This window comes from Scyliorhinus canicula, chromosome 11 (assembly GCF_902713615.1).
Source record: "Scyliorhinus canicula chromosome 11, sScyCan1.1, whole genome shotgun sequence".
NCBI lineage: Eukaryota > Metazoa > Chordata > Chondrichthyes > Carcharhiniformes > Scyliorhinidae > Scyliorhinus > Scyliorhinus canicula.
The window spans coordinates 35742606-35767056 of record NC_052156.1 but is presented as its reverse complement, the minus strand read 5'-3'; the positions used below and the strand labels follow the sequence as shown (position 1 = coordinate 35767056).

Below are 24451 nucleotides of genomic sequence, written 5' to 3'. Positions count from 1 at the left end.
CTGAAACAGTGGTCTTTAACTTCTAGAAAGTGGTACAATATTTAGATCAACTACAATTATTTATTTAATAAATCTTATTATTTTAACTACTCCCAACCTTTCCTCATAAGATTTCCTCCTTCATCCCAGGACTCAGTCGAGCGAACCGTCCCTGCGCTGCTTCTAATAGAATTATATTCTTTAAAAAGGAGATCAAAACTGTGCACCATACTCTAGATGTTGTCTCTCCAATTCCCTGCACAACTGCAGCAAAATTTCCCTATTTTCCCTCTCACCTCTTGAATTATAGGTATTTTTGGGATGCTATTTGTGTCTTTTACAGTGAAAGCAGACAGGAAATATCTGTTTAACGCTTTCGCCATTTCCTTATTTCCCATCATTCGTTTGCCAGACTCTCACTCGAGGGACCAACACTTCTTCAGTTAACTCTTTTCCGTCTTAAATAGCTGTCCGTTTTTATATTTGTAGCTAGATTTTGCGCTCACTCTAATTTCTCAATTGTTTTTAGTAATTCTTTAGTTTTTAAATTGTCAAATCTTCTGTCCTACCACTAATTGTTGCTGAATTGTACACTTTTACTTTCTATTTTATACTATCCTTAACTTCCTTAGTTAGCCATGGATGGTGCATCCTTCTCTTAAGAGTCTACCAACTCTGGGAAACTGTCCCAAAAACAAACTCATCTTCCAGGCTACCATGATCAATCTGATTTGTCCAATCTACATGTGGATTAAAAACACGTGATTATTGCTCTACCTTCCTTCCAAATTTCCATTATTTCTCCCTATAATCCTTGTTCTGCAGTGTAATTACTGTTAGCTACTCCCAGAAGTAACTTTTAATCTTTGCTATTTCTCATCTCTGATTTGATACCTTGATCTCTCACTACTGTACTTATGGCATCCTTAATTAACAGAGCTACCCAACCACCTTTTCTTCGCTTCTGCGTGATGTTTTTTTTAAAAGTATTTTTATTAAGGTTTTGCAGAATCTTTCATAATAAAACAGTCGTAACCATAATAACAAAACAAACTAGAGTGAACATTAACATAGTGCAAAAAGAGAATATACAATAGCAATTAAATATACATTACCCCACGCAACCCAGTCTTCCCACACCATCCCAATGAAGCACCCGCCCACAGATTGCTGTTGCTGCTGACATTTTAATTTTCCCCGAGAAAGTCGACGAACGGCTGCCACCTCCGAGATGACCCTAGCATAGACCCTCTTAAGGCAAACTTTATTTTCTCGAGACTGAGAAACCCAGCCATGTCGGTAACCCCAGTCTCTACACTCGGGGGGGGCTTCGAGTCCCTCCACATTAATAAAATCCGTCTCCGAGCTACTGGTGAGGCAAAGGCCAAGACGTCGGCCTCTTTCGCCCCCTGAACTTCCGGGTCTTCTGACGCTCCAAAGATCGCTATCTCTGGACTCGGCACTACCCGTGTGTTAAGCACCTTGGACATTGCTCTCGTGAACCCTTGCCAGAACACTCGAAGCTCCGGGCATGCCCAAAACATGTGGACATGGTTTGCAGGGCTGCCCTTGCACCTCATTCAACTGTCTTCTACCCTAAAAAACTTGCTCATTCTCGCTGCCGTCATGTGTGCCCGGTGGAGCATCTTAATTGAATTAGACTGAGCCTGGCACATGATGAGGAGGAATTAACCCTGCTCAGGACCTCTGCCCACAGACCCGCTTCCAACTCCTCACCTAGCTCCTACTCACACTTGCCCTTGAGCTTCCTCCGCCTCCTGTAGTTCCTGGCAGATATCTGACACCCTCCCCTCCCACACCCAGGTGCCGGAGACCATCCTGTATCCTCAGTGATGTCAGTGTCGGAAAGGCCACTACCTGTTTTTTTCAAGAAGGCTCGTACTTGCAGATATTTAAAGGCGTTTCCTGGCGGTAGATTAAATTTGTCCTCTAGCGCCTTCAAACTGGGAAAGTGGTGTGACTCTAAGTCCGGCATTTTGCCTAGCATGCGTCTCATAAATTCCACACCATCCCAATTCGGAGCATAGACGTTCACAAACACCACGTGGACCCCTTCCCACTTTCCACTCACCATTATATACCTGCCTCCCTTATCTGCCACAATTCTCCCAGCCTCGAATGCCACACCCTTATTGATCAGAATTGCTACCCCCCTGGTCTGTAGCCCTGAATGGAACACCTGGCCTACCCATCCCTTGCTCAATCTCGTGTGATCTGCTATCTTTAAATGTGTCTCCTGAAGCATTGCTACGTCTGCCTTTTAACCCCTTTAGATACGCGAACATGTGCGCTCTTTTGACCGGCCCATTCAAACCCCTCACATTCCACGTGATCAGCCTGGATGGGGGGGCTCAACCCCCCACCTCCCCGACTAGCTATCGCCATTTCTTGGCCAACCTCGAGCCCGCGCCCTTCGCTTCCTCGAGTGCCCCCACAGGGAGCCGCCACCCCCGACCCTCAATTGGTACCCCAAAATTGATACCTCCTCTGTCAGCAAAACAGCACCCCTCCCCGACCCACAAACCCCCGCCAAGCACCAGCTGGGCACTTGCTCACCTCCCACTATGCTCCCGCGAGTCAGCTGACCCTGGCAGCTCCCGCCCCTGGTGCCGATCAGACTGTCGCCTCATTGTCCGGATCCTTCTCCACACGTGAATAAACCAATTGAACTACCTCTCCAGCCCCAATGAGTAAATAGTAATACGAAACAAAAAATAAACAGAAGACACTAACATTGCCCCATGAGGAGACACTTGTTGAACCAAGGCTCCATCTTCCCGAAAATTCGCACTGAGTACAGGGGCCCCTCCCCCTCCGTATCTGAACTTTCGCAATGCTTTTTTAAATAATATTTTATTAAGCTATTTGAAATTTTTTATAACAGTAACAAAAACAATGACATCAACATGGTAAAATAAACATCCCCCCCCCAGCCCAATCTTCACACACCTCAACCATACAACAACAATCCCACCTCCCCCGGGGAATACTGCATCTGCTGACATTTTTAATTTTCCCTGAGAAAGTCTACGAACGGCAGCCACCTCCAGGAGAACTCTAACATTGACCCTCTGAAGGCAAACTGTATTTTCTCGAGACTGAGAAACCCAGCCATGTCACTAACCCAGGTCTCTACACTTGCGGACTTCGAGTCCCTCCACATTAATAAGATCCGTCTCTGGGCTACCAGGGAGGCAAAGACCAGGACATCGGCCTCTTTAGCCTCCTGAACTACCGGATCTTCCGACACTCCAAAGACCGCTACCTCCGTACTTGGCACCACCCGTGTTTTTAGCGCCATGGACATTGCCTCAGCAAAATACTGCTAAAACCCTCTCAGCTTCGGGCATGCCCAAAACATGTGGACATGATTTGCTGGGCTTCCCGCGAACCTCGCACACCTATCCTCTACCCCGAAAAATTTGCTCATCCTAGCTCCTGTCATGTGTGCCTGGTGGACTACCTTAAATTGTATCAGGCTACGCCTGGCGCACGATGAGGAGGTATTAACCCTGCTTAGGGCATCTGCCCATAGACCCGCCTCTATCTTTCCTCCGAGCTCGTCCTCCCACTTGCCCTTAAACTCCTCCACTGGAGTTTCCTCCGCCTCCGAAAGCTCCTGGTAAATATCCGGTACCTTCCCCTCTCCCACCCAGGTACTGGAAACGACTCTATCCTGTATCCCCTATTGCAGCCACAGCGGAGAGGCTGGCACCTGTTTTCTCAGGACATCTCGCACCTGCAGATACCTAAAACCATTCCCTGCTGGCAACTTAAATTTATCCTCTAAAGCATTCAAGCTGGGAAAGCTCCCATCTATAAATATATCCCTGATCCTTCTAGTTCCTGTCCTTTGCCAACTCCAGAACCCACCATCTAGCCTACCCAGTAAACCTGTGGTTGTTATAAATGGAGGTCCAATTTGATGCTCCCTCCACTCTCTTATACCTCCTCCACTGCCCCCAGATCCTCGGAGCCACCACTACCACCGGACTTGTGGAATATCAGGCCTGTGAGAACGGCAGAGGTGCCGTTACCAATGCTCCCAGACGGGTGTCTTTACATGACGTCGCCTCCATCTGCTCCCATGCCGACCCCTCCCCCACTACCCACTTCCTAATCATGGCTATATAATTGCAGAAGTTCAGCAACGCCAACCCACCCTCCCCCCCGACTGCGCTCCAGTAACACTTTCTTCACTAACGGGGTTTTACTCGCCCACACAAAGCCCAAAATAATCTTATTCACCCGCTTCAAAAAGGCCTTGGGGATGAAGATGGGGAGGCACTGACAGACAAACAGAAATCTGGGGAGGACTGTCATTTTCATGGTCTGTACCCTCCCCGCCAGTGATAGTGGGCACATGTCCCATTTCAAAGTCCCCTCCCATTTGTTCTACCAACTGGGATAGGTTTAACTTATGCAGTACCTCTCATTCCCGGGCCACCTGGATTCCCAGATATCGCAAGCCTCTTCCCTACCATTCTAAGCGGCAGCTCTCCCAGTCTCTTCTCCTGCCTTCTTGCCTGGATCGCAAACATCTCGCTTTTCCCCATGTTCAATTTATACCCCGAAGAATTGCCAAATTCCCCCAAGATTCGCATTACTTCCCCCATCCCCTCCAACAGGTCCAAAATATGCAAGAGCAGGTCATCTGCGTAGAGCGAGACCCGGTGCTCCACCCCCCCACCCACCCCCCGAACCAGCCCTTTCCAGTTCCTAGAGGCTCTTAATGCCATGGCCAATGGCTCTATGGCCAGTAACTGGGAGAGGGGGCACCCTAGCCTCGTCCCTCGGTGTAGTTCAAAGTACCCTGACCTCAGCCGGTTTGTACGCACACTCGCTACTGGTGCCTGATAGAGCAACCGCACCCAGTCAATAAAGCCCTCACCAAACCCAAACCTTACCATCACCTCCCACAGGTAATTCCACTCCACCTGATCAAAAGCCTTCTCAGCATCTATCGCTATCACCACCTCCGTTTCCTCTCCTTCTGAGGGCATCATAATAACATTTAGAAGCCTTCGAACATTGACCTTGAGTTGCCTGCCCTTAACAAATCCCATCCAGTCTTCCCTAAATCCCCCGGGACACAGTCCTCTATCCTTGTGACCAGTATCTTAGCCAGCAGTTTGGCATCCACATTCAGTAGAGAAATCGGCCTGTATGACCCGCATTGCTCCGGATCCTTCTCCCGTTTCAAGATCAATGAAATCGAGGCCTGCAACATTGTTGGGCGGTGGACTCCCTTCTCTCTTGCTTCGTTAAATGCCCTCACCAGCAGTGGGCTCAATATCTCTGAAAACTTTTTATAGAATTCCACCGGATAGCCGTCAGGCCCTGGGGCCTTGCCCGACTGCATGCCCTCCAGCCCCTTGATTATTTCCTCAATCTCAATTACGGCTCCCAGCCCCTCCCCTAGATTCTCCTCCACCCTCTGGAACCTCAACTGATCCAGAAATTGCCTCATTCCCTCCAGCCCAACTGGGGGTTCTGACTCATATAATTTACTATAAAAGTCCTTAAACACCTCATTCACCCCCGTGGGTCCAGGACAGTATTACCGTCTCTACACTTCACTTTACCTACCTCACTGGCCGCCTCCCTTTTCCTGAGCTGGTGTGCCAACATTCTGCTTGCCTTTTCCCCGTACTCATAGATCGCCCCCCCTTGCCTTCCTCAACTGTTCCATTGCTTTCCCTGTGGTCAACAGCCCAAACTCTACCTGTAACCTCCGCCACTCCCTCAGTCCCCCTGCGTCCGGGGCCTCCGAGTATCTCCTGTCCACCTGGAGTATCTCCTCCACTAATCTATCCCCCTCAGCCCGTTCCACCTTTTCTCTATGGGCCTGTATCGAGATTAATTCCCCTCTGACTACTGCCTTCAAAGCTTCCCAGACCGTCGCTGCAGAGACCTCCATATCATTTGTTTCCAGGTAGTTCTGGATGGACCTGTTAACCCGTCCACAGACTGCCTCGTCCGCTAGCAACCCCACATCCAGTCTCCACAGCAGGCGTTGCCCTCTCTCCACATTAACCCGTAGATCCACTCGGTGCGGGGCATGCTCCGACACTGCAATTGCCGAGTACTCAGTATCCACCACCTCCGGTATTAGCGCCCTGTTCAGAACAAAAAAGTTGATGCGAGAGTATACCTTGTGGACATGTGAAAGAAAGGAAAACTCCTTCGTCCTCGGCCGTGCAAACCTCCATGGGTCTACTCCCCCCATCTGTTCCATAAAAACCTTCAATTCCTTGGCCGCAGCCGGCCTCCTCCCTGTCCTGGATTTTGATCGGTCCAATTCCAGATCAGTGACTGTGTTGAAGTCCCTTCCATGATCAGGTTATGTGACTCTAAGTCTGGGATCTAACCTAACACCCGCCTCATAAATTCCACATCGTCCCAATTCAGAGCATATATGTTCACAAGTACCACTTGCACCCCCTCAGGCTTCCCACTCACCATTATGTACCTACCCCCCTTGTCCGACACGATTCTCCCTGCCTTGAGTGCCACTCGTTTGCTGATCAAGATTGCTGCCCCCCCCTGGTCTTGAGTCCCCACTTGGGCTGTCGCCGTTCCCACTCTCCCATTTGTCCCCCAGTAACAGTTGCCCCCCACCCCCCCAAACAACAACACTAAAAACCCAATCCACCAAGTCAAGCTCCAGCTTAACACATGTCCACCCCCCACTGCGCACTTCTGCGAGATGTTAAGTACCCTTGAATATTAGGTCCCACTCTTGGTCGATTCATTCCTGGGATGAAGAGCCTATCCTATGAAGAAATGTTGAACGGTTAGGCCAATACTCACTGAGTGTAGAAGAATGAGATTGAATTGAAGCAATTAATATATTGAGGGGGTTTGATGGGATGGATACCTCGTTTCCTCTTGTGGAGGAGACTAAAACTAGGGGACATAGTTTAAGAATAAGTGATCTACTTTAAGACTGAGATGAGGAGAATTTTTTGCTCTTGAGTCATAAGTCTGGAATTCTCTTCCCCAGAAAGTATTAGAGGCTGGGTCTTTAAATTTATTTAAGGTTGAGTTATATTTTTGATGGGCAAGAGAATCAAGTTATGGGGGCAGACAGGAAGGTGGAGCTGAGACCACACTAGATCGGCCATGATCATATTGAATGATGGAACAGACTCGAATGGCCTACCCCTAAGTCCTATGTCACTTTGCAGCCAAGCGCATATTTATTTCTATTTGTGTTGACAATGCATCGAAATTGTCGCAAATGGCACACACATTCAGATACAGAGCCTTTCTTTGTCTTTTTGCTGTTTTTTTTTTACAAACTCTCGCCTTATCTACTGGTGCACTCTTAAATTAGTGTGCTCTGTACCTTCCTGTCATATCTTGATTATCCTTTTTGCAACCTTTGCTTTATTGGCTTCCTTTAATTTCCATATCTTTCCTCGAGTGATTCCTCTCCCTAATATTTAGTTTAAAACCCTCACTTCTGCCCTTGTTATATGACTTGCCAGAACACTTCCCAGCATGGTTCAGGTGAACCGTCTCAACAGTACTTTTCCCTCTTTGCCTGGTATTGGTACCAGTGCCCCTTGAATCAAAACCCATTCTTCCCACACCAATCCTTCAACCCCCCAATCTTATTAACCCTATACTAATTTACCTGTGGCTTGTGTAATAATCCAGAGATTATTGCCTTTTTGAGGTTCTGCTTGTAATTTAGTCCCTAGCTGCTCAAACTCCCTCAGCATCTCTAGCTGCTCATACTCCCAAAGCAGAACCTCTTTCCTCAACCCATTTATATAATTGGCACCTATGTGGACCACAACAACTGGATCCTTCCCTTTCCCGCAAGTTTCTCACCGGCCCCAAGCAGAACTCTGGCACAGGAGAAGCAATAGAGTATCCTGAACTTTTGTTCTTTTGCAGAGAACTGTATCTATCATCCTGATTATACTGATCCCTACTATGACTACATTTCTATTTACTTTACCCTGCTTGAATGGCTTCCTGTGCTACAGTACCATGGTCAGTTTGCTCGTCCTCCTCCGTAGCCCCCACTCGCATCCATTCAAGCTGAAAGAACCTCAGGCGTGTTGGAGAATTGCAGGGGCTGAGGCTCTACCATCTCTGCCTTCTTGATCCCTCACCTGCCTCGCTTTCGGTCAACATCCCACTTTCCTTCACCACTGACCAAATCAGAAGATCCTAGCCTAAGGGGTGTGACTATCTTCTGGAATTAAATGTGCAGTAACTTTGCCCTCCCTGATGCATTGCAGAATGTTTCTTGCTTGACTTCCAGCTTATTGACTCTGAACTGAAGCTGCCTGAGTCACAGCCATTTATTTTGTCACTCAGTGGCATGCCGGCTTTCGGACACCCCAACCTGCCTCCCAGATTTTGGATGAGATTTTGGGCCCTGTACAACAGCCATCTGTCCAAATGTTTGGAGGGGGGGGCTTAATTGAAAACTTAATTGAAAGCATTTTCCCAACCCTAACTGGGCATTTAATCTTGTGTCAGGAGGTGGCCCAGCTGCGCAGGTTGGAGCAAGAGTTCCAATCACTACTCCAAAAATCAGCCACAACTGCGGCAGTGCCTATCACCATGGAGGGCTTTCCTCCTGATGTCTGAGGGCCCTAACACTCCAAATTGTCTTTCTTGGATAATCTATAGCTGGCAATGGGGAATCGAGGAACCTTTACTTCATCCTTCCTACTTTAGCAGCTCCCACCTCTGACATTGGGACTGCCAATCTACTATTGGCCCTCCAGAATTGGGCGGCTGCCTGCCGTTCTTAATTGGACAAGCCTCCAAGAGGTTGGTTTTGTGATCATTTGTCATGAACCCCTTTAACTGTATAATTTTATAAACAATGCTTTCAATATGCTTCATTTGTTGGTGAGAGCAGTAAAAAGATTCACCCAGGTTCTCCATTTTGAGCAATATTTATTCACAATCAGTTTCTCTCAAATAGAGATTTTTGATCATTATTTAATTGATTTTTCTTACTTTGCTATCGACGAATTGCTACTTCCTATTTCCTTACATTATGCTGGTGAATAAATACATTTGGGGTTTTTATAGGTGGTATATAAATGCAAGTTTATTTTTTCATTCTTTATTAACTTTATTTCTTGCTGCCATGCATTTTAGGTGGAAAGGGAGAAGACCTCGTTGCTTGCTACTCTCCAAGAGTCTCAGAAGCAGCTAGAACATGCCAGAGGTGCTTTGTCAGAACAGCACGAGAAAGTTAATAGACTCACTGAGCATGTCAGTGCCATGAAAAAACTTCAGGCTAGCAAAGAACGACAGACTTCACTTGATAATGAAAAAGAGCGAGATAGTCATGAAGATGGGGATTACTATGAAGTAGACATAAATGGACCTGAGATTCTGGAGTGCAAATACAAGGTAGCTGTAGCTGATGTGAATGAACTTAAGGAAGAACTAAAAAGTCTGAAGACCAAGTACACTGATTATGAGAATAAGTGTGAAAAAGAGAAGACCAGGAATGAAAATGAAATCCAAGTATTGACAGAAAAACTTGAAGTACTGGAGAAAACTAATAAAGAAGATCGGGACCAGGTAACTTGCCTAGAAAAAGAGCTGAAGAAAGTAAGTGAGGTTGCTGAAGGAACCCAAGGTAGCTTAACTGTCGCTCAAGATGAGTTGGTCACTTTCAGTGAAGAATTAGCAAATCTCTACAACCATGTTTGTATGTGCAACAATGAAACACCCAACAGGGTGATTTTGGATTATTTCAAAGAAGGCAAAGATGTTCGTAGTAGTCCAGAAGGTAGAGAAAGAAGATCGCCAGTTCTGCTGACTAAGGGACTATTTCCAGGGGAGATGGGAAAAGTGGAAAATGGTAATGGAGACACCGTACCATCTTCTGCTTCACCTTTGCCCTCCCCATTGACTTATTCCAGTGATCCACGCAAAGAGCCAATGAACATTTACAACTTAATTGCTGTCATTCGAGACCAGATCAAGCACCTTCAAAAAGCAGTTGATAGATCAACAGAACTGTCCAAACAACGTGCTGCATCACCTGAACTTGGGCCACTGGCAGACAAAGACAAAGAAGTATATATGGATGAGATCTTGAAACTGAAATCCTTGTTGAGCACCAAGAGAGAACAAATAGCAACACTGAGGACTGTCCTCAAAGCGAACAAGCAGGTAGAGTCAAGATCATTCTAGAACTGAATGTAAAACATTGATTAGAAAATTATGAGCTACTGTGATGAATGCAGGAAATATATATATAATTTTTTTTCTATGTCTTACAGTAATGTTATAAAAAGAACTTGGCTTTAGTTGACATTTAATCTGGATACCTTAACCTGTGTTTAAGTGGTTAACAGCTTGGCAGGCTGTGATGTCACTCATGGGAGGGGCTGGGTCTGTTTTTCATTTCTGTCCTGTGCCCATTTTTAGTTCGATTTTAAGAGTTCTGCTCTGGGTTTTGAAGAAAGGAGTTGTGTTTCTCAGACTGACTTCCGAAAGCCTCTCTCCAAGGACTTGTGAATAAAACTGTAAGCCACAAAGTGGCAACTTCACCAATTAGTGGCATTTGAACTGTATGTGTATTTTGCACAATTGAGATTTTAGAAGTAGATGGAAAAGTAATACCTTTTTTTTAATGAAGAACTGTTTAACTGTTAATTGAAAAGCTGTTTCTTCCTTGGAAGTTAATGGAGTTAATCCTGTGTTAATAATAAAGTTTGTTTTAATAGAAAAAATCCCTATTTGTCAGTGGAATCACTCCTGGGGGTCAAGTATCCTTTCCTCACAGTTTACAAATTGAACAATTGTTGGGGTTTCCCATCCAGTTTCCAAATATAAATTGGGGTCTGTTCCAGTCACATAACAAAATTGGGGGTTGTCCAGGATTAAGAAATATAATTCCTAGTTAGTTTGGGATTATTGAATTTAAAGACAGTGAGTGTGAGGAACTGGTGCTTTCTTTCAGGTGCTGCATTTGGTTAGCTTAAGTCAGGGGTGACTGGTGAAATGGTTCTTTCAGTAGCTAAGATTTTCCTGGGTGTTGAAGAACTCACTCTAGGTGGTTTAGAAAGGGTGTTTGAATCAAATTATTGTAGCTTCATTCCAAAACTATATGTAATGAGATTAATGTGCATGTGCACCATTTTCCCACTGCTGTTAACAACTCAAATTTATGTGCTGCCTTTAATTCAAATAATTAGTCATATTTATGGAATTCATTTTTAGTTTAAAAATATAAAAATCAGGTCAAAATAATTAAAATTGTTTATTCTTTAGACTGCTGAAGTTGCCCTTGCAAATTTGAAGAGTAAATATGAAATTGAGAAAGCTATGGTCACCGAAACCATAATGAAACTGCGAAATGAGCTCAAGGCTTTAAAAGAAGATGCTGCTACTTTCTCATCCTTGAGAGCCATGTTTGCAACAAGGTAAAAATTATATTCTTAATTTGCTTAAGTACACAAATATGATTTTTCACTTGTTCCATTTCCTTTTTTCGGCCAACGTCTTTTCTTTGGGACCTTGTATCTTCCTCAACTAAGATAGGATGGGATATAGTACCCCCCAATATAGCTGCCCCGATAATTGGGGGGAAACCTGCAACATTGTTGATTTGCTCCAGAGTTCTGTTTGATTGCATTTGTGTAAAGTCACTTGGGGGCTGGTTTAGCACAGTGGGCTAAACAGCTGGCTTGCAATGCAGAACAAGGCCAGCAGTGCAGGTTCAATTCCTGTACCGGCCTCCCCGAACAGTTGCCGGAATGTGGCGACTAGGGGCTTTCCACTGTAACTTCATTGAAGCCTACTTGTGACAATAAGCCATTATTATTATTATTATCCTGAAGAATATTGATTTAGTTAGTAAGTACTGTATGATAAATCACCGATTCAAACCAGGTTCTGCTGCTACTTGCTACAGTGTATTGAGCAACATACTATGATATCACAGGTTTCTTGAATTGCATTTTAATAAGTATGTCATACGTCCTTTATTATTTGCTGTACAGATTAAAGAATAATTTAGATGATGTGGCTTAATTTCCTCTTTCCCAAATCACTGTCTTGCACGGTTTTATCAATTCTCCAAATGACTTCCCATTCTTTTGCTGGTCTGGAAGTTTCCTCCTTTTCCTCCCTCTTGTTTTTATTTTCCTTCCAATAAATCTTTCTAACATCTCTTAATATTCCATTCCTTATTAAAAAATCCGGTCCAATTTATGCACCCTCTTAATAATCTTTGTTGTCACAAGTTGCCTTACATTAACACTGCAATGAAGTTAGTGAAAAGCCCCTAGTCGCCACATTCCTGCGCCTGTTCAGGCACACTGAGGGAAAATTCAGAATGTCCAAATTACCAAACCGCACGCCTTTCGGGACTTGTGGGAGGAAACGGAGTACCCGGAGGAAACCCACGCAGACACGGGGAGAATGTGCAGACTCCACACAGACAGTGACCCAAGCCGGAAATTGAACCTGGTATTCTGGAGCTGTGAAGCAACATTGCTACCAAACTGTTCTATCGTGCTGCCCCCTCTGAATGAATACAAACAGAAAGGCTTGCATTCATTAACATATTTTATAACCTCCGCACTTCCCAATGTACTTGAGAGCCAATAAATCACTTTGTAACAATCAGTTGTAATATAGTAAATAGCAATAGTTATCTACAATAAGATCATCAGCCAATGTGATAATGATTGGATATTTTATTTTCTGGTGATGTTGGTTGATGAATAGACATCAGACAAGGAGAACCTTGTATTTTTCTCCATAATTGTGCATTGGTGTGTTATGTAACTAACCAAACTATATTCATCATGTCACATTGCCAACAAAACAGAGTTATTTTCCATATCTATACCAATCCCATCACTAACCTTTGTTCAGATAGCAAATTATTTGTTCAGTCAATTTTCTCTTCCAGTAATATTGAGTTTATTTGAATTGGGAGCACTCTTGCCTTAGAGTCAGAAAGTAGTTGGTCACTATCTCCGAAGAATCAGAAGGTAGTGGGTTAAAGTCCCACTCCAATGACTTGAGGCCAAAAATATTTAGGTTGACACAACCATGTGTTACTGAGGGAGTGTTGCATTGTTGGAGTTGAAGTCTTTTGAATGAGATGTTACCTGAGACCCTGTCTGTGCTCTCAGGTGGATTAAAAGGTCATGTGGCATTACTTTGATATTTCCCCTCATATTTACCCTTCATTCCACATCACTTGGGGAAAAAAAAATAACCTTTTCTTATGGGAGTTTGCAGTCTACAAATTCACTATTGAATTTCTTTCATTACAATAATGACTACTTTGAAAGCACTTCATTGGCTGTAAAGCGCTTTGGGACATCCTGAAGTTATAAAAGGCGCTATATAAATGCATGTCTTTCTTTCTAACTTTTCCTATTGTAAATCTCTCATTTTCTTGCCACATCCGCCATCCTGAGCATATATATGTAAATGGCCTCTTCTGATGCAACTGTTCCTCAGTTATTAAAATGCTCACTCTTTCACATGCATTCTTAGAAACCTTCATGATATTGGTCTTGCCCACAGTATCGTATAATAATCCATTGTTGCAGCAATCAGGCGATCTACCAACAACTGTATTTCAGTAATGATACTTTATGGCATGGCTTTGTCATCAGAAAATCTGACCGGTTTCACGAGCTGACCTCCAAATTTCACTCCTTTCTCTGATTAAACATTTCTCATTATACCAGCACACAAATTGAACAACTCTGGTGATAAACAGCATCTGCTTCACAGTACTCTGTCAGTCACTTCTGATTTTCCATCTTCTAACTTAACATTTGCAGCTTGACCGATATACTAAGCCTTTATTAGGGATCTATCTCTCCACCCAATATCAATGTTAGCTGATATCTCCATTAGTTTGACCCAGTTCATTCTATCAAAGGCTTTTTCAAAAACTGAAAAGCACATGTATATATGATTATGTTCTAAACTTTTTTAGTGCAGAACTCTAATGATCCCTCTTGCCTCTCTTCTTTCACATTCTCTGTGAATTGCAAATTGATCTTTTGGCAGGATTTTGTTCTGCTTTTGTAATAGCTTAGCATTTTGTTGATTTCTATATAGCTATGATGTGGACATGCCAGCGTTGGACTGGGGTGAGCACAGTAAGAAGTCTTACAACACCAGGTTAAAGTCCAACAAGCTTGGTTTGAATCACTAGCTTTCAGAGCACAGATTCCTGAGATTCACCTGAGGAAGGAGCTGTGCTCTGAAAGCTAGTGATTCAAAACAAACCTGTTGGACTTTATCCTGGTGTTGTAAGACTTCTTACTGTTCTATGTACTTGAAAATGGAATGGCCAAATTAGTTCATGTAAATAATAATACTTTTTAAGTAAAATGCTGGCGACTGTATTTAAAGTGTTTCAAATTTTTAGAACCACAGAATCTTTACCATAGCATCCCTACAGTGCAGAAGGAGGCTATTTGGCCCATCAAGTTTGCACTGACGCTCTGAAAGAGTACACTACCAAGGACCACTCCTCCACCCAATACCCGTAGCCCCACCTAACCTTTTGGACGCTAAGGGGCAATTTAATATGGCTGATCCACCTAACCTACACATCTTTGGACTGTGGGAGGAAACCGGAGTTTCAGGAGGAAACCCATGCAGATGCGGAAAGAACGTACATTCTCCACATGGACGGTCACCCAATGTCAGAATCTAATCCAGGTCCCTGGTGCTGTACGGCATCAGTGTTAATCACTGTGCCACAGTGCCGCCACTCTGATAATTAAAATATTTGTTTGACTATGTGCATAAAACATGGGAATGCCTGATGTCTTCACAGCTGAAAAGTAAAAGAACTGAATTTTTATTTTGACACTCTCGGTTGTGCAAGATATGGATTAACTGATACTGAAATAATTGATTTTAAGGCACATAGCTTTACAGCTAGAGATGCTTTCAACCTTAGCCAGTCATCGAACTCAAGTTGTAGGATCAATTACTTTACCTGAGAGACTATCGAAGCTGTCTTTGAGCTGCTTCAGGTCTGTGTCCTAGAAATCACTTTTTACAAGGCTCTGTTTATACTGTTGCTATAATTGTAAAATAGCTTCTGATAGTTTTACGAAGGTCCAACCAGACACTGGTATCTCTAATCATGTTTGTACTGCCCAAATGTAGAATAAGTCTTGCAACAGCAGTTAGTTCTTCTACAGTCTGAAGAAATCAAGGCCGTTCAAACTTGCTAGGTTCAATGGTTCTGTAATCCATCCTTGTTAAATACGTTAAACTAAACTCTGCTCTCCTGGAAATTATTCAGGATTTCTTGTCCACCCATTTAGTTGTCATTTAATAACTGGTATTAAAGGTTCACATTGAAACGTCCAAAATCTTACAAAACTCTGATGCAAAGTGCCTTTGCCTCATTTCTTCATGGCCTGACTAGCATTAACACTTGGAAATCTGGGGATCCAATAGTCTTGCTGTTAGAAAAATAGTACATTAATTTAAAAGTTGTATAAGGTTTGTATTAAAAGGCTATTTCCCCCATATTTGATGTGAGTATATTATTCATAAATTCATTGATCCCCAAAGATGGAAATTACAAATGGGATATATATTTTAGATACTAATGGGACGTGGAAACTTCTTGATGTTGGGCAAGGAAATCCCTAGGTTTTGAAGGGTCCCCTGGCCCTGGAGGAAACGGTTCATATTTTGACAGAAATCATAATGGCCATTTTGGCCCTCTTCTGGATCTATTATTCCTTTGTGCCCAGTGCTCCTGGTGAAGCCAGTGAGTACTTGATGTCATACATGGCTGCTGGGAGTTAAAATAACTTTGGGGTCTGAATCATGTTATCAGACCTCTAATTGAATTTTTATTGAGCTTCTTGTCTACCTGGCCAGGATGTACTCTTTACAATGATGCATTGCTGAAGGGTCAGGTGACTGCAAACATTTTAATCCTCCACTATATGTTACATTCTTGTAAGGCATAGGAGGCTAAAATCTGACCTTTTGGATTTTATTTGGCCGGATGTGGCGACTAGGGGGCTTTTCACAGTAACTTCATTGCAGTATTAATGTAAGCCTACTTGTCACATATTAAAGATTATTATTATTATAAAGGGCAATATCATTTTATTATAACCCTCACAAAGAAAGATTTGGGAAGGAAAACTGGGAAATACTGAAACAAAAATAAAAACCTCAGGACGACATTCATTTTTACAAACTGGACCCTGCCTGCAAAGGACAGAGAGAGGTTGGCCCACTTAATCAAGTCAGACTTAACCCCATTCACTAGGTGAGTAAAATTGAGTCCATGAAGCATGGCCCAGTCGTGGATGATCTTGATTCCCAGATAACTGAAGCTGGACATGGCCAAGCAAAAAGGCAACGTTACCAAGTCAGCTCCACTCCCTGGGGAGTTCACTGGAATAAATTTACACCCCAGAAGGAACCAAAGCTCCTAAGAAGCTTCATTATCTCCTCTAACAGATCATCTGCATACAAGGACACCCTATGTTCCTCCCCTCCCCTCTCTATTCCGCTCTAACCGGTAGATGACCTCAATGCTGTGGCCAGAGGCTCAATTGCCAAGGCATACAGTAGGGAAGGGGGAGGACAATGGGCAACCCTGTCTCGTACGTCTATTCAACTAGAAATATCCCGAGCCCGGTGCATTCGTGTGAACACTTGCGGTGGGGTCCTGAATAAAAGATGGATCCAAGATATAAATTTAGGCCCAAAACCGAACATTCCGAGGATCGTGAACAGATACCCCCACTCCACCCTATCAAATGCTTTTTCACGTCCATTGAAATAATCACCTCTGGGTTCAGGAACTTGAGAGGGTGACAAGATAATAAATAATCAAAATATGTTGGCCGATAGCTGCCTGCTCTTGACAAAACCAGTCTGTTCCTTCGATATCACCATTGGTAAGCAGGGCTCCAAGTGCATTGCCAGAATTTTCGACAACAATTTAGCGTCGGCATTCAATAATGAAATGGGCCATATGACCCACACTCCTGGATCCTTATTCTTCAAAATCGAGGAGATCAGTGCCTGCGCCAATACCCCATGGGACATGGAATTGTTAAACATATATAACAACAATGGGATCAGCTCACGTGCAGATTTCTTATAAAATTCAATTGAAATCCGTCCAGAGCTTTAGCTGACCTTAGTAAACCCATGCATTTAATGATGATCTCCGGGCTCAACAGGGACTCCAACGTCTCTCCTCTCTCGCTCCACAACTGGGATAGACAAGCCATCCAAAAATTTTGTCATGGACAACCTATCGTCTGGGGGCTGTGACTTATAAAGGCTACGGTAAAAGGCCTCAAAAAATGCATTAACCATCCCGGGGCTGGAGACCAACCTGCACATTCTCCCGGGAGCTAGCCTGTCGCCTCAACTGGTGCACTAGCAGGCGACTCCCCTTGTTCGTAAAATGCCCCCTTCGAGAATTGCAGCTGGTGAGCACCATCTTGCCCATCAAGAGCAGCCCGAATTCCATCTGCAATTTCTTCCTATTCGCCAACAACTCTGGTGTTGGGGCAAGCGAGTACTGGCAGTCCACCTGATGGATGGAATACACCAATCTCTGTCTCTCCACCCTTTCACACTTCTCATGTGCCTCAGAGGAGCTTATCTACTCCACAGTGCGGAAGGCAAGATAGTCTCACTTCTATTAAAATTAATGTATTCCCCAATGGAAGAGGGTGCGCTCTCTCATAATCCTTTGTCTGCCAGCGACTTTGTATCCATCCTCCACAAGGGGACGCCGAGCAGGGCCCAGTCACAACACCAATCCACAAAATGTGGAACATGATCCGAAATCCCACCCGCACCAACCCAGGAAGACGAGACCTATTGTTCTGGGCAGCACGGTAGCACAAGTGGATAGCACTGTGGCTTCACAGTGCCAGGGTCCCAGCAGGTTCCCCGTGTCCGCGTGGGTTTCCTCCGGGTGCTCCGGTTTCCTCCCTCAGTCCAAAGATGTGCAGCTTAGGTGGATTGGCCATGATAAATTGCCCTTAGTGACCAAAAAGGTTAGGAGGGGTTATTGGGTTACAGGGATAGGATGGAAGTGAGGGCTTAAGTGGGTTGGTGCAGACTCGATGTGCCGAATGGCCGCCTTCTGCACTGTATGTTCTATGTTCTATCCACCACAAAAAGTCAATCCAAGAGTAGACCTGATACACCTGAGAGAAAAAAAAATGTCCTTCTCACTGAGTGGAGTTTACACATTCTCCACATGTTTGCGTGGGTTTCACCCCCACAACCCAAAGATGTCCAGGGTAGGTAGATTAGCTACGCTAAATTGCCCCTTAATTGGAAAAAATTAATTGGGTACTCTAAATTTATTTAAAAAAGAGAGAACAATACCACAAACCAAAAGTAAAACACACAAGTGCAAACTCCAAAATTGTCCAAAAAGCACCCCGACAAATCCCACATATCACACACCCATCCCCCAAACAGACACAGCACAATAAATCCAATACACAGTTAACTCGACCCCAGTTCAGGCAGCCTTGACCTTGTTGAATGCCGTACACCTCTTGGCGAGTTCATTACTATATCCTGATAGTGACAAATGGCATGGCCCTCCCATTTATAGTGCCAGTAATCCTTTGTGGAGTGCAGGACCTTTTCCTTTTGGTAGTTCAATGATCGCACACGGTGGTTCACCAGAACGGATTTCTGCCCGAGTAACCTGGGGCCCGAACCAAACTGGAAGGAGATGCCATTCCACGCTACCCCACAATCTTCCCAAATGTCTGCCACATATATTTTGTTGGATTTGGACCTTCCAGGCCCTCCGGCAGTCTTACACTTCTCAAGTTCTGCCTCCTGGAGCGATTCTCTGGATCATCCACCTTGGCCCTTAGTGCCTTGGTATCACTGGAAACTCGTGACGTCTCCGCTTCCAGGGAGATCACCTAGTCACTCTGCCTTGAAAGGGCCACCTCAACCTCCTGTAGCACTGCATCTTCCGCCTTTACCACCTGGTCTGTTTTTGAAAAGGCCGCACAAATGGGGGACAGTGTTCCTTCAATTACTCAGGTCTTCAGAGACCGCCTGCTGTAATTGTTTAAGGTTCCACTGCCAAGATGCCAGTAAGCATCTCTGTCATTAGTGGAGTGGTCAAAGACTCAGCAGGGGCCTCTGCTATTTTCTCAGCAGGTGAAGTTCTCGAGACTTCTGAGTTTGACGACGAATCTTTCCTTGTCTGCTGTCTTGTTTTGTACTTCTTTGGCATTCCTTTTACGTGGGATTCGTGTTCCATCCAACTAACTAATTTCCACCCTAAATCACCCCTGAAAACCAACAAAAGGGCCAGAATCAAAATACTCTGGCATGAGTTCCCTGTGCGACTGCTGTCTACATGCCACCACCGAAAGTCTATCATAATAATAATCTTTATTATTGTCACAAATAGGCTTACATTAACACTGCAATAAAGTTACTGTGAAAAGCCCCTAGTCACCACACTCTAGCACCTGTTCGGGTACACAGAGGGAGAATTCAGTCAGAATGTCTAATTCCCCTAACAGCACGTCTTTCAGAACTTGTGGGAGGAAACCGGGGCACCTGGAGGAAACCCACGTTGACACAGGGAGAACGTTCAGACTCCGCACAGACAGTGACCCAAGAAGGAATCGAACCTGGGACTCTGGTGCTGTGAAGCAACAGTGCTAACCGCTGTGCTTACAAACTTGTAAACTCCAGGGAGCCCAACTTATTAAACATTTCCTCGAAACTTAACCTTTTAAGAAATATTGTGTGGTAAATTTGCACTGGAAGGTCAATTTATTCTTGATGAGCTGCAGTGCCCAGTACTGAATGCAGAATTCTAGATTGGATCTGACCAAGGCCCTATAGAACTGGAGCATAACTTTCTCCTCCTTTGTGTTCGAATCCTCTTGCGATAAAGACCAACATTCCATTTGTCTTTTCAGCTAATTGTATTTGGGCACTAGCTATTAGTAAATCGTCTACGTGCACAACCAAATTGCTTTGCTTCTCCACGATTTCTCTTGAGTCTCTCATCATTGAGAATATATTCTAATTTGCTTTTCGTACAATCATACAGCAAGTGACAGCTCCTCAATGCCTGTTGTGCTGGATCTTTAAAAGAGCTCTTCCGTTAGACCTATTGTTTCTCCATAGCCCAGTGTAGATCCAATTCTCTTTTGAAAGTTACGTTCAAAATCCACTATCCATTAAGGGTATGCACTTCAGATAATAACTTGCTGTGCAAAAATATTCCGCACCACCGCTTTTGGTTCTTTTTGCCGATTATTTTTAATTTGTTTCTTTCTTTGTACTGATCTTCCTGCCAATGAAAACAGTTTCCATCTACTCTGTCAAAAGACCTTCAACGTTTTGGACATTTTTGTTAAATCTCCCTTTAACCTTCCCTGCTCTGAGGTGAACATTCCCAGATCTCTCGTCGCTCCTAAAAACTGATGTTCCCCAATCCCATGCATCATTGTACAAGCAAAACACTGTGGATGCTGGGTATCAGAAATAAAACAAAATGCTCAGAATATTCCGTTCTGGCAGTATCTCTGAAGAGAGAAACAGCTGTGACGGACGTGAAATGGTACTTCATTTTTTTCTCCCCTTGAGGCTACCATACCTTCTGAGTATTTCCAGCATCTTCCATTTTTGTGTAATTATGGTAAATCTTTTTTTTTCATTAAAATAAATTTTTAGAGTACTCTATGCATTTTTTCCAATTAAGGGGCAATTTAGATTGGCCAATCCACCTAGCCTGCACATCTTTGGGTTGATGGGGCAAAACCCACATGAGCACTGGGAGAATGTGCAAACTCCACACGGACAGTGACCCAGGGCCGGGATCAAACCTGGGACCTCGGTGCCATGAGGCTGCAGTGCTAACCACTGTGCCACCGTGCGGCCCCTGATTTACATGATATGGTACATCTTGATAGCATCCCCTCCATGGCCTTGGATTGAAAGTGTGATTATCGTACACCTGGGTTTCCCGACTTTTCCGGCCATGGAAACCTTTGGACTTCTCGAGTGCTGACTGAACCCCTGAGAAACATAATTTTGAAGAGTTAAACCAGACATGCAATAGGTACAAATATACAAAAACAAATTTATAAAAGTATTTTGTATTCCTTATACAGATACATTTCTTATAATTTAAATGTTCTCTTATTCAACAAAGTACTTAAGTCTTACCTTTTTATTACTTTTAATGGGAGGAATGATGCTGCTGCTTTTGCTCACATTTGTTTAAAATTAGTAGTGCTCTTCCCTCCCCGCCTCTCTCTTCCCTCCCCGCCTCTCTCTTCCCTCCCCGCCTCTCTCTTCCCTCCCCGCCTCTCTCTTCCCTCCCCGCCTCTCTCTTCCCTCCCCGCCTCTCTCTTCCCTCCCCGCCTCTCTCTTCCCTCCCCGCCTCTCTCTTCCCTCCCCGCCTCTCTCTTCCCTCCCCCCCTCTCTCTTCCCTCCCCGCCTCTCTCTTCCCTCCCCGCCTCTCTCTTCCCTCCCCGCCTCTCTCTTCCCTCCCCGCCTCTCTCTTCCCTCCCCGCCTCTCTCTTCCCTCCCCGCCTCTCTCTTCCCTCCCCGCCTCTCTCTTCCCTCCCCGCCTCTCTCTTCCCTCCCCGCCTCTCTCTTCCCTCCCCGCCTCTCTCTTCCCTCCCCGCCTCTCTCTTCCCTCCCCGCCTCTCTCTTCCCTCCCCGCCTCTCTCTTCCCTCCCCGCCTCTCTCTTCCCTCCCCGCCTCTCTCTTCCCTCCCCGCCTCTCTCTTCCCTCCCCGCCTCTCTCTTCCCTCCCCGCCTCTCTCTTCCCTCCCCGCCTCTCTCTTCCCTCCCCGCCTCTCTCTTCCCTCCCCGCCTCTCTCTTCCCTCCCCGCCTCTCTCTTCCCCCCCCGCCTCTCTCTTCCCTCCCCGCCTCTCTCTTCCCTCCCCGCCTCTCTCTTCCCTCCCCGCCTCTCTCTTCCCTCCCCGCCTCTCTCTTCCCTCCCCGCCTCTCTCTTCCCTCCCCGCCTCTCTCTTCCCTCCCCGCCTCTCTCTTCCCTCCCCGCCTCTCTCTTCCCTCCCCCGCCTCTCTCTTCCCTCCCCGCCTCTCTCTTCCCTCCCCGCCTCTCTCTTCCCTCCCCGCCTCTCTCTTCCCTCCCCGCCTCTCTCTTCCCTCCCCGCCTCTCTCTTCCCTCCCCGCCTCTCTCTTCCCTCCCCGCCTCTCTCTTCCCTCCCCGCCTCTCTCTTCCCTCCCGCCTCTCTCTTCCCTCCCCGCCTCTCTCTTCCCTCCCCGCCTCTCTCTTCCCTCCCCGCCTCTCTCTTCCCTCCCCGCCTCTCTCTTCCCTCCCCGCCTCTCTCTTCCCTCCCCGCCTCTCTCCTTCCCTCCCCGCCTCTCTCTTCCCTCCCCGCCTCTCTCTTCCCTCCCCGCCTCTCTCTTCCCTCCCCGCCTCTCTCTTCCCTCCCCGCCTCTCTCTTCCCTCCCCGCCTCTCTCTTCCCTCCCGCCTCTCTCTTCCCTCCCCGCCTCTCTCTTCCCTCCCCCCGCCTCTCTCTTCCCTCCCCGCCTCTCTCTTCCCTCCCCGCCTCTCTCTTCCCTCCCCCGCCTCTCTCTTCCCTCCCCGCCTCTCTCTTCCCTCCCCGCCTCTCTCTTCCCTCCCCGCCTCTCTCTCTCCCTCCCCGCCTCTCTTCCCTCCCGCCTCTCTCTTCCCTCCCCCGCCTCTCTCTCCCTCCCCGCCTCTCTCTCTCTCCCTCCCCGCCTCTCTCTTCCCTCCCCGCCTCTCCTTCCCTCCCCGCCTCTCTCTTCCCTCCCCGCCTCTCTCTTCCCTCCCCGCCTCTCTCTTTCCCTCCCCGCCTCTCTCTTCCCTCCCCGCCTCTCTCTTTCCCTCCCTCCCCGCCTCTCTCTTCCCCCCCCGCCTCTCTCTTCCCTCCCCCCTCTCACTTTCCCTCCCCGCCTCTCTCTTCTTCCCTCCCCGCCTCTCTCTCTCCCCCCGCCTCTCTCTTCCCCCCCCGCCTCTCTCCCCCCCCCCCCCTCTCTCTTCCCCCCCCCCGCCTCTCTCTTCCCCCCCCCCGCCTCTCTCTTTCCCCCCCCGCCTCTCTCTTCCCCTCCCCGCCTCTCTCGCTTCCCCCCCCCCGCCTCTCTCTTCCCCCCCCGCCTCTCTCTCTTCCCCCCCCCGCCTCTCTCTTCCCCCCCCCCGCCTCTCTCGCTTTCCCCCCCCCGCCTCTCTCTTCCCCCCCCCCCACCTCTCTCTCTCTTCCCCCCCCGCCTCTCTCTTTCCCCCCCCGCCTCTCTCTTTCCCCCCCCCGCCTCTCTCTCTTCCCCCCCCCCGCCTCTCTCTTTCCCCCCCCCCCCCCGCCTCTCTCTTTCTCCCCCCCCCCCCCCCGCCTCTCTCTCCCCCCCCCCCCTCCCGCCTCTCTCTTCCCCCCCCCCCCAGCTTTCTATCTCTCACACACGTTCACACTCTTCACCTCCCCCTCTCAATCACACCCTTTCTCCCCTTCTCCTCCCCTCTCCCCTCACTCCCCCTCTCCCTTACTCGTCCCTCTCCCGACCTCCATCCTCCCTCTCCCGGCCCCCCCCTCCCTCTCCCTCTCCCCCCCCCCTCCTCCCTCTCCCGGCCCCCCTCCTCCCTCTCCCGGCCCCCCTCCTCCCTCTCCCGGCCCCCCTCCTCCCTCTCCCGGCCCCCCTCCTCCCTCTCCCGGCCCCCCTCCTCCCTCTCCCGGCCCCCCTCCTCCCTCTCCCGGCCCCCCTCCTCCTCCCTCTCCCGGCCCTCCTCCTCCTCCCTCTCCTGGCTCCTCCTCCTCCTCCCCTCTCCTGGCTCCTCCTCCTCCTCCTCCTCCCTCTCCTGGCTCCTCCTCCTCCTCCTCCTCCCTCTCCTGGCTCCTCCTTCCTCCTCCTCTTCCTGGTCCTTTCCTCTTCCTCTTCCTCCTCCTGGTCCTCTTCCTCCTCCTGGTCCTCTTCCTCCTCCTGGTCCTCCTCCTCTCTCCTGGCCTCCCTCCTCCTCCTCCTACTCCTCCTCCTCCTCCTCCTCTCCTCTTTTGGCCTCACTCCTCCTCCCCCCTCTCCTGGCCACACTCCTCCCTCCTCCTCCTCCTCCTCCTCCCCCCTCTCCTGGCCTCACTCCTCCTCCTCCTCCTCCTCCTCCTCCCCTCTTCTGGCCTCACTCCTCCTCCTCCTCCTCCCCCCTCTCCTGGCCACACTCCCACTCCTCGTCCTCCTCCTCCTCCTCCTCCCCCCTCTCCTGGCCTCACTCCTCCTCCTCCTCCTCCTCCTCCTCCTCCCCTCTTCTGGCCTCACTCCTCCTCCTCCTCCTCCTCCTCCTCCTCCCCTCTTCTGGCCTCACTCCTCCTCCCCCCCCCCCTCTCCAGGCCTCACTCCTCCTCCTCCCCCCTCTCCTGGCCTCACTCCTCCTCCTCCCCCCCCCCCCCTCTCCAGGCCTCACTCCTCCTCCTCCCCCCTCTCCTGGCCTCA

The 24451-nt window shown here is 47.3% G+C and overlaps 1 protein-coding gene across 2 annotated transcripts in view; it reads left to right on the top strand.

The window, feature by feature from the left end:
• Positions 1 to 24451, top strand: part of LOC119974002 (protein bicaudal D homolog 2-like) — a 127195-nt gene that overhangs the window by 63314 nt on the left and 39430 nt on the right. For both annotated transcript variants that reach the window (XM_038812763.1, XM_038812764.1), the window contains exons 5-6: positions 9136 to 10164; positions 11269 to 11420. In XM_038812763.1, the coding sequence (XP_038668691.1) occupies positions 9136 to 10164; positions 11269 to 11420 (1181 nt within the window). The remainder of the gene's footprint in view (positions 1 to 9135; positions 10165 to 11268; positions 11421 to 24451) is intronic.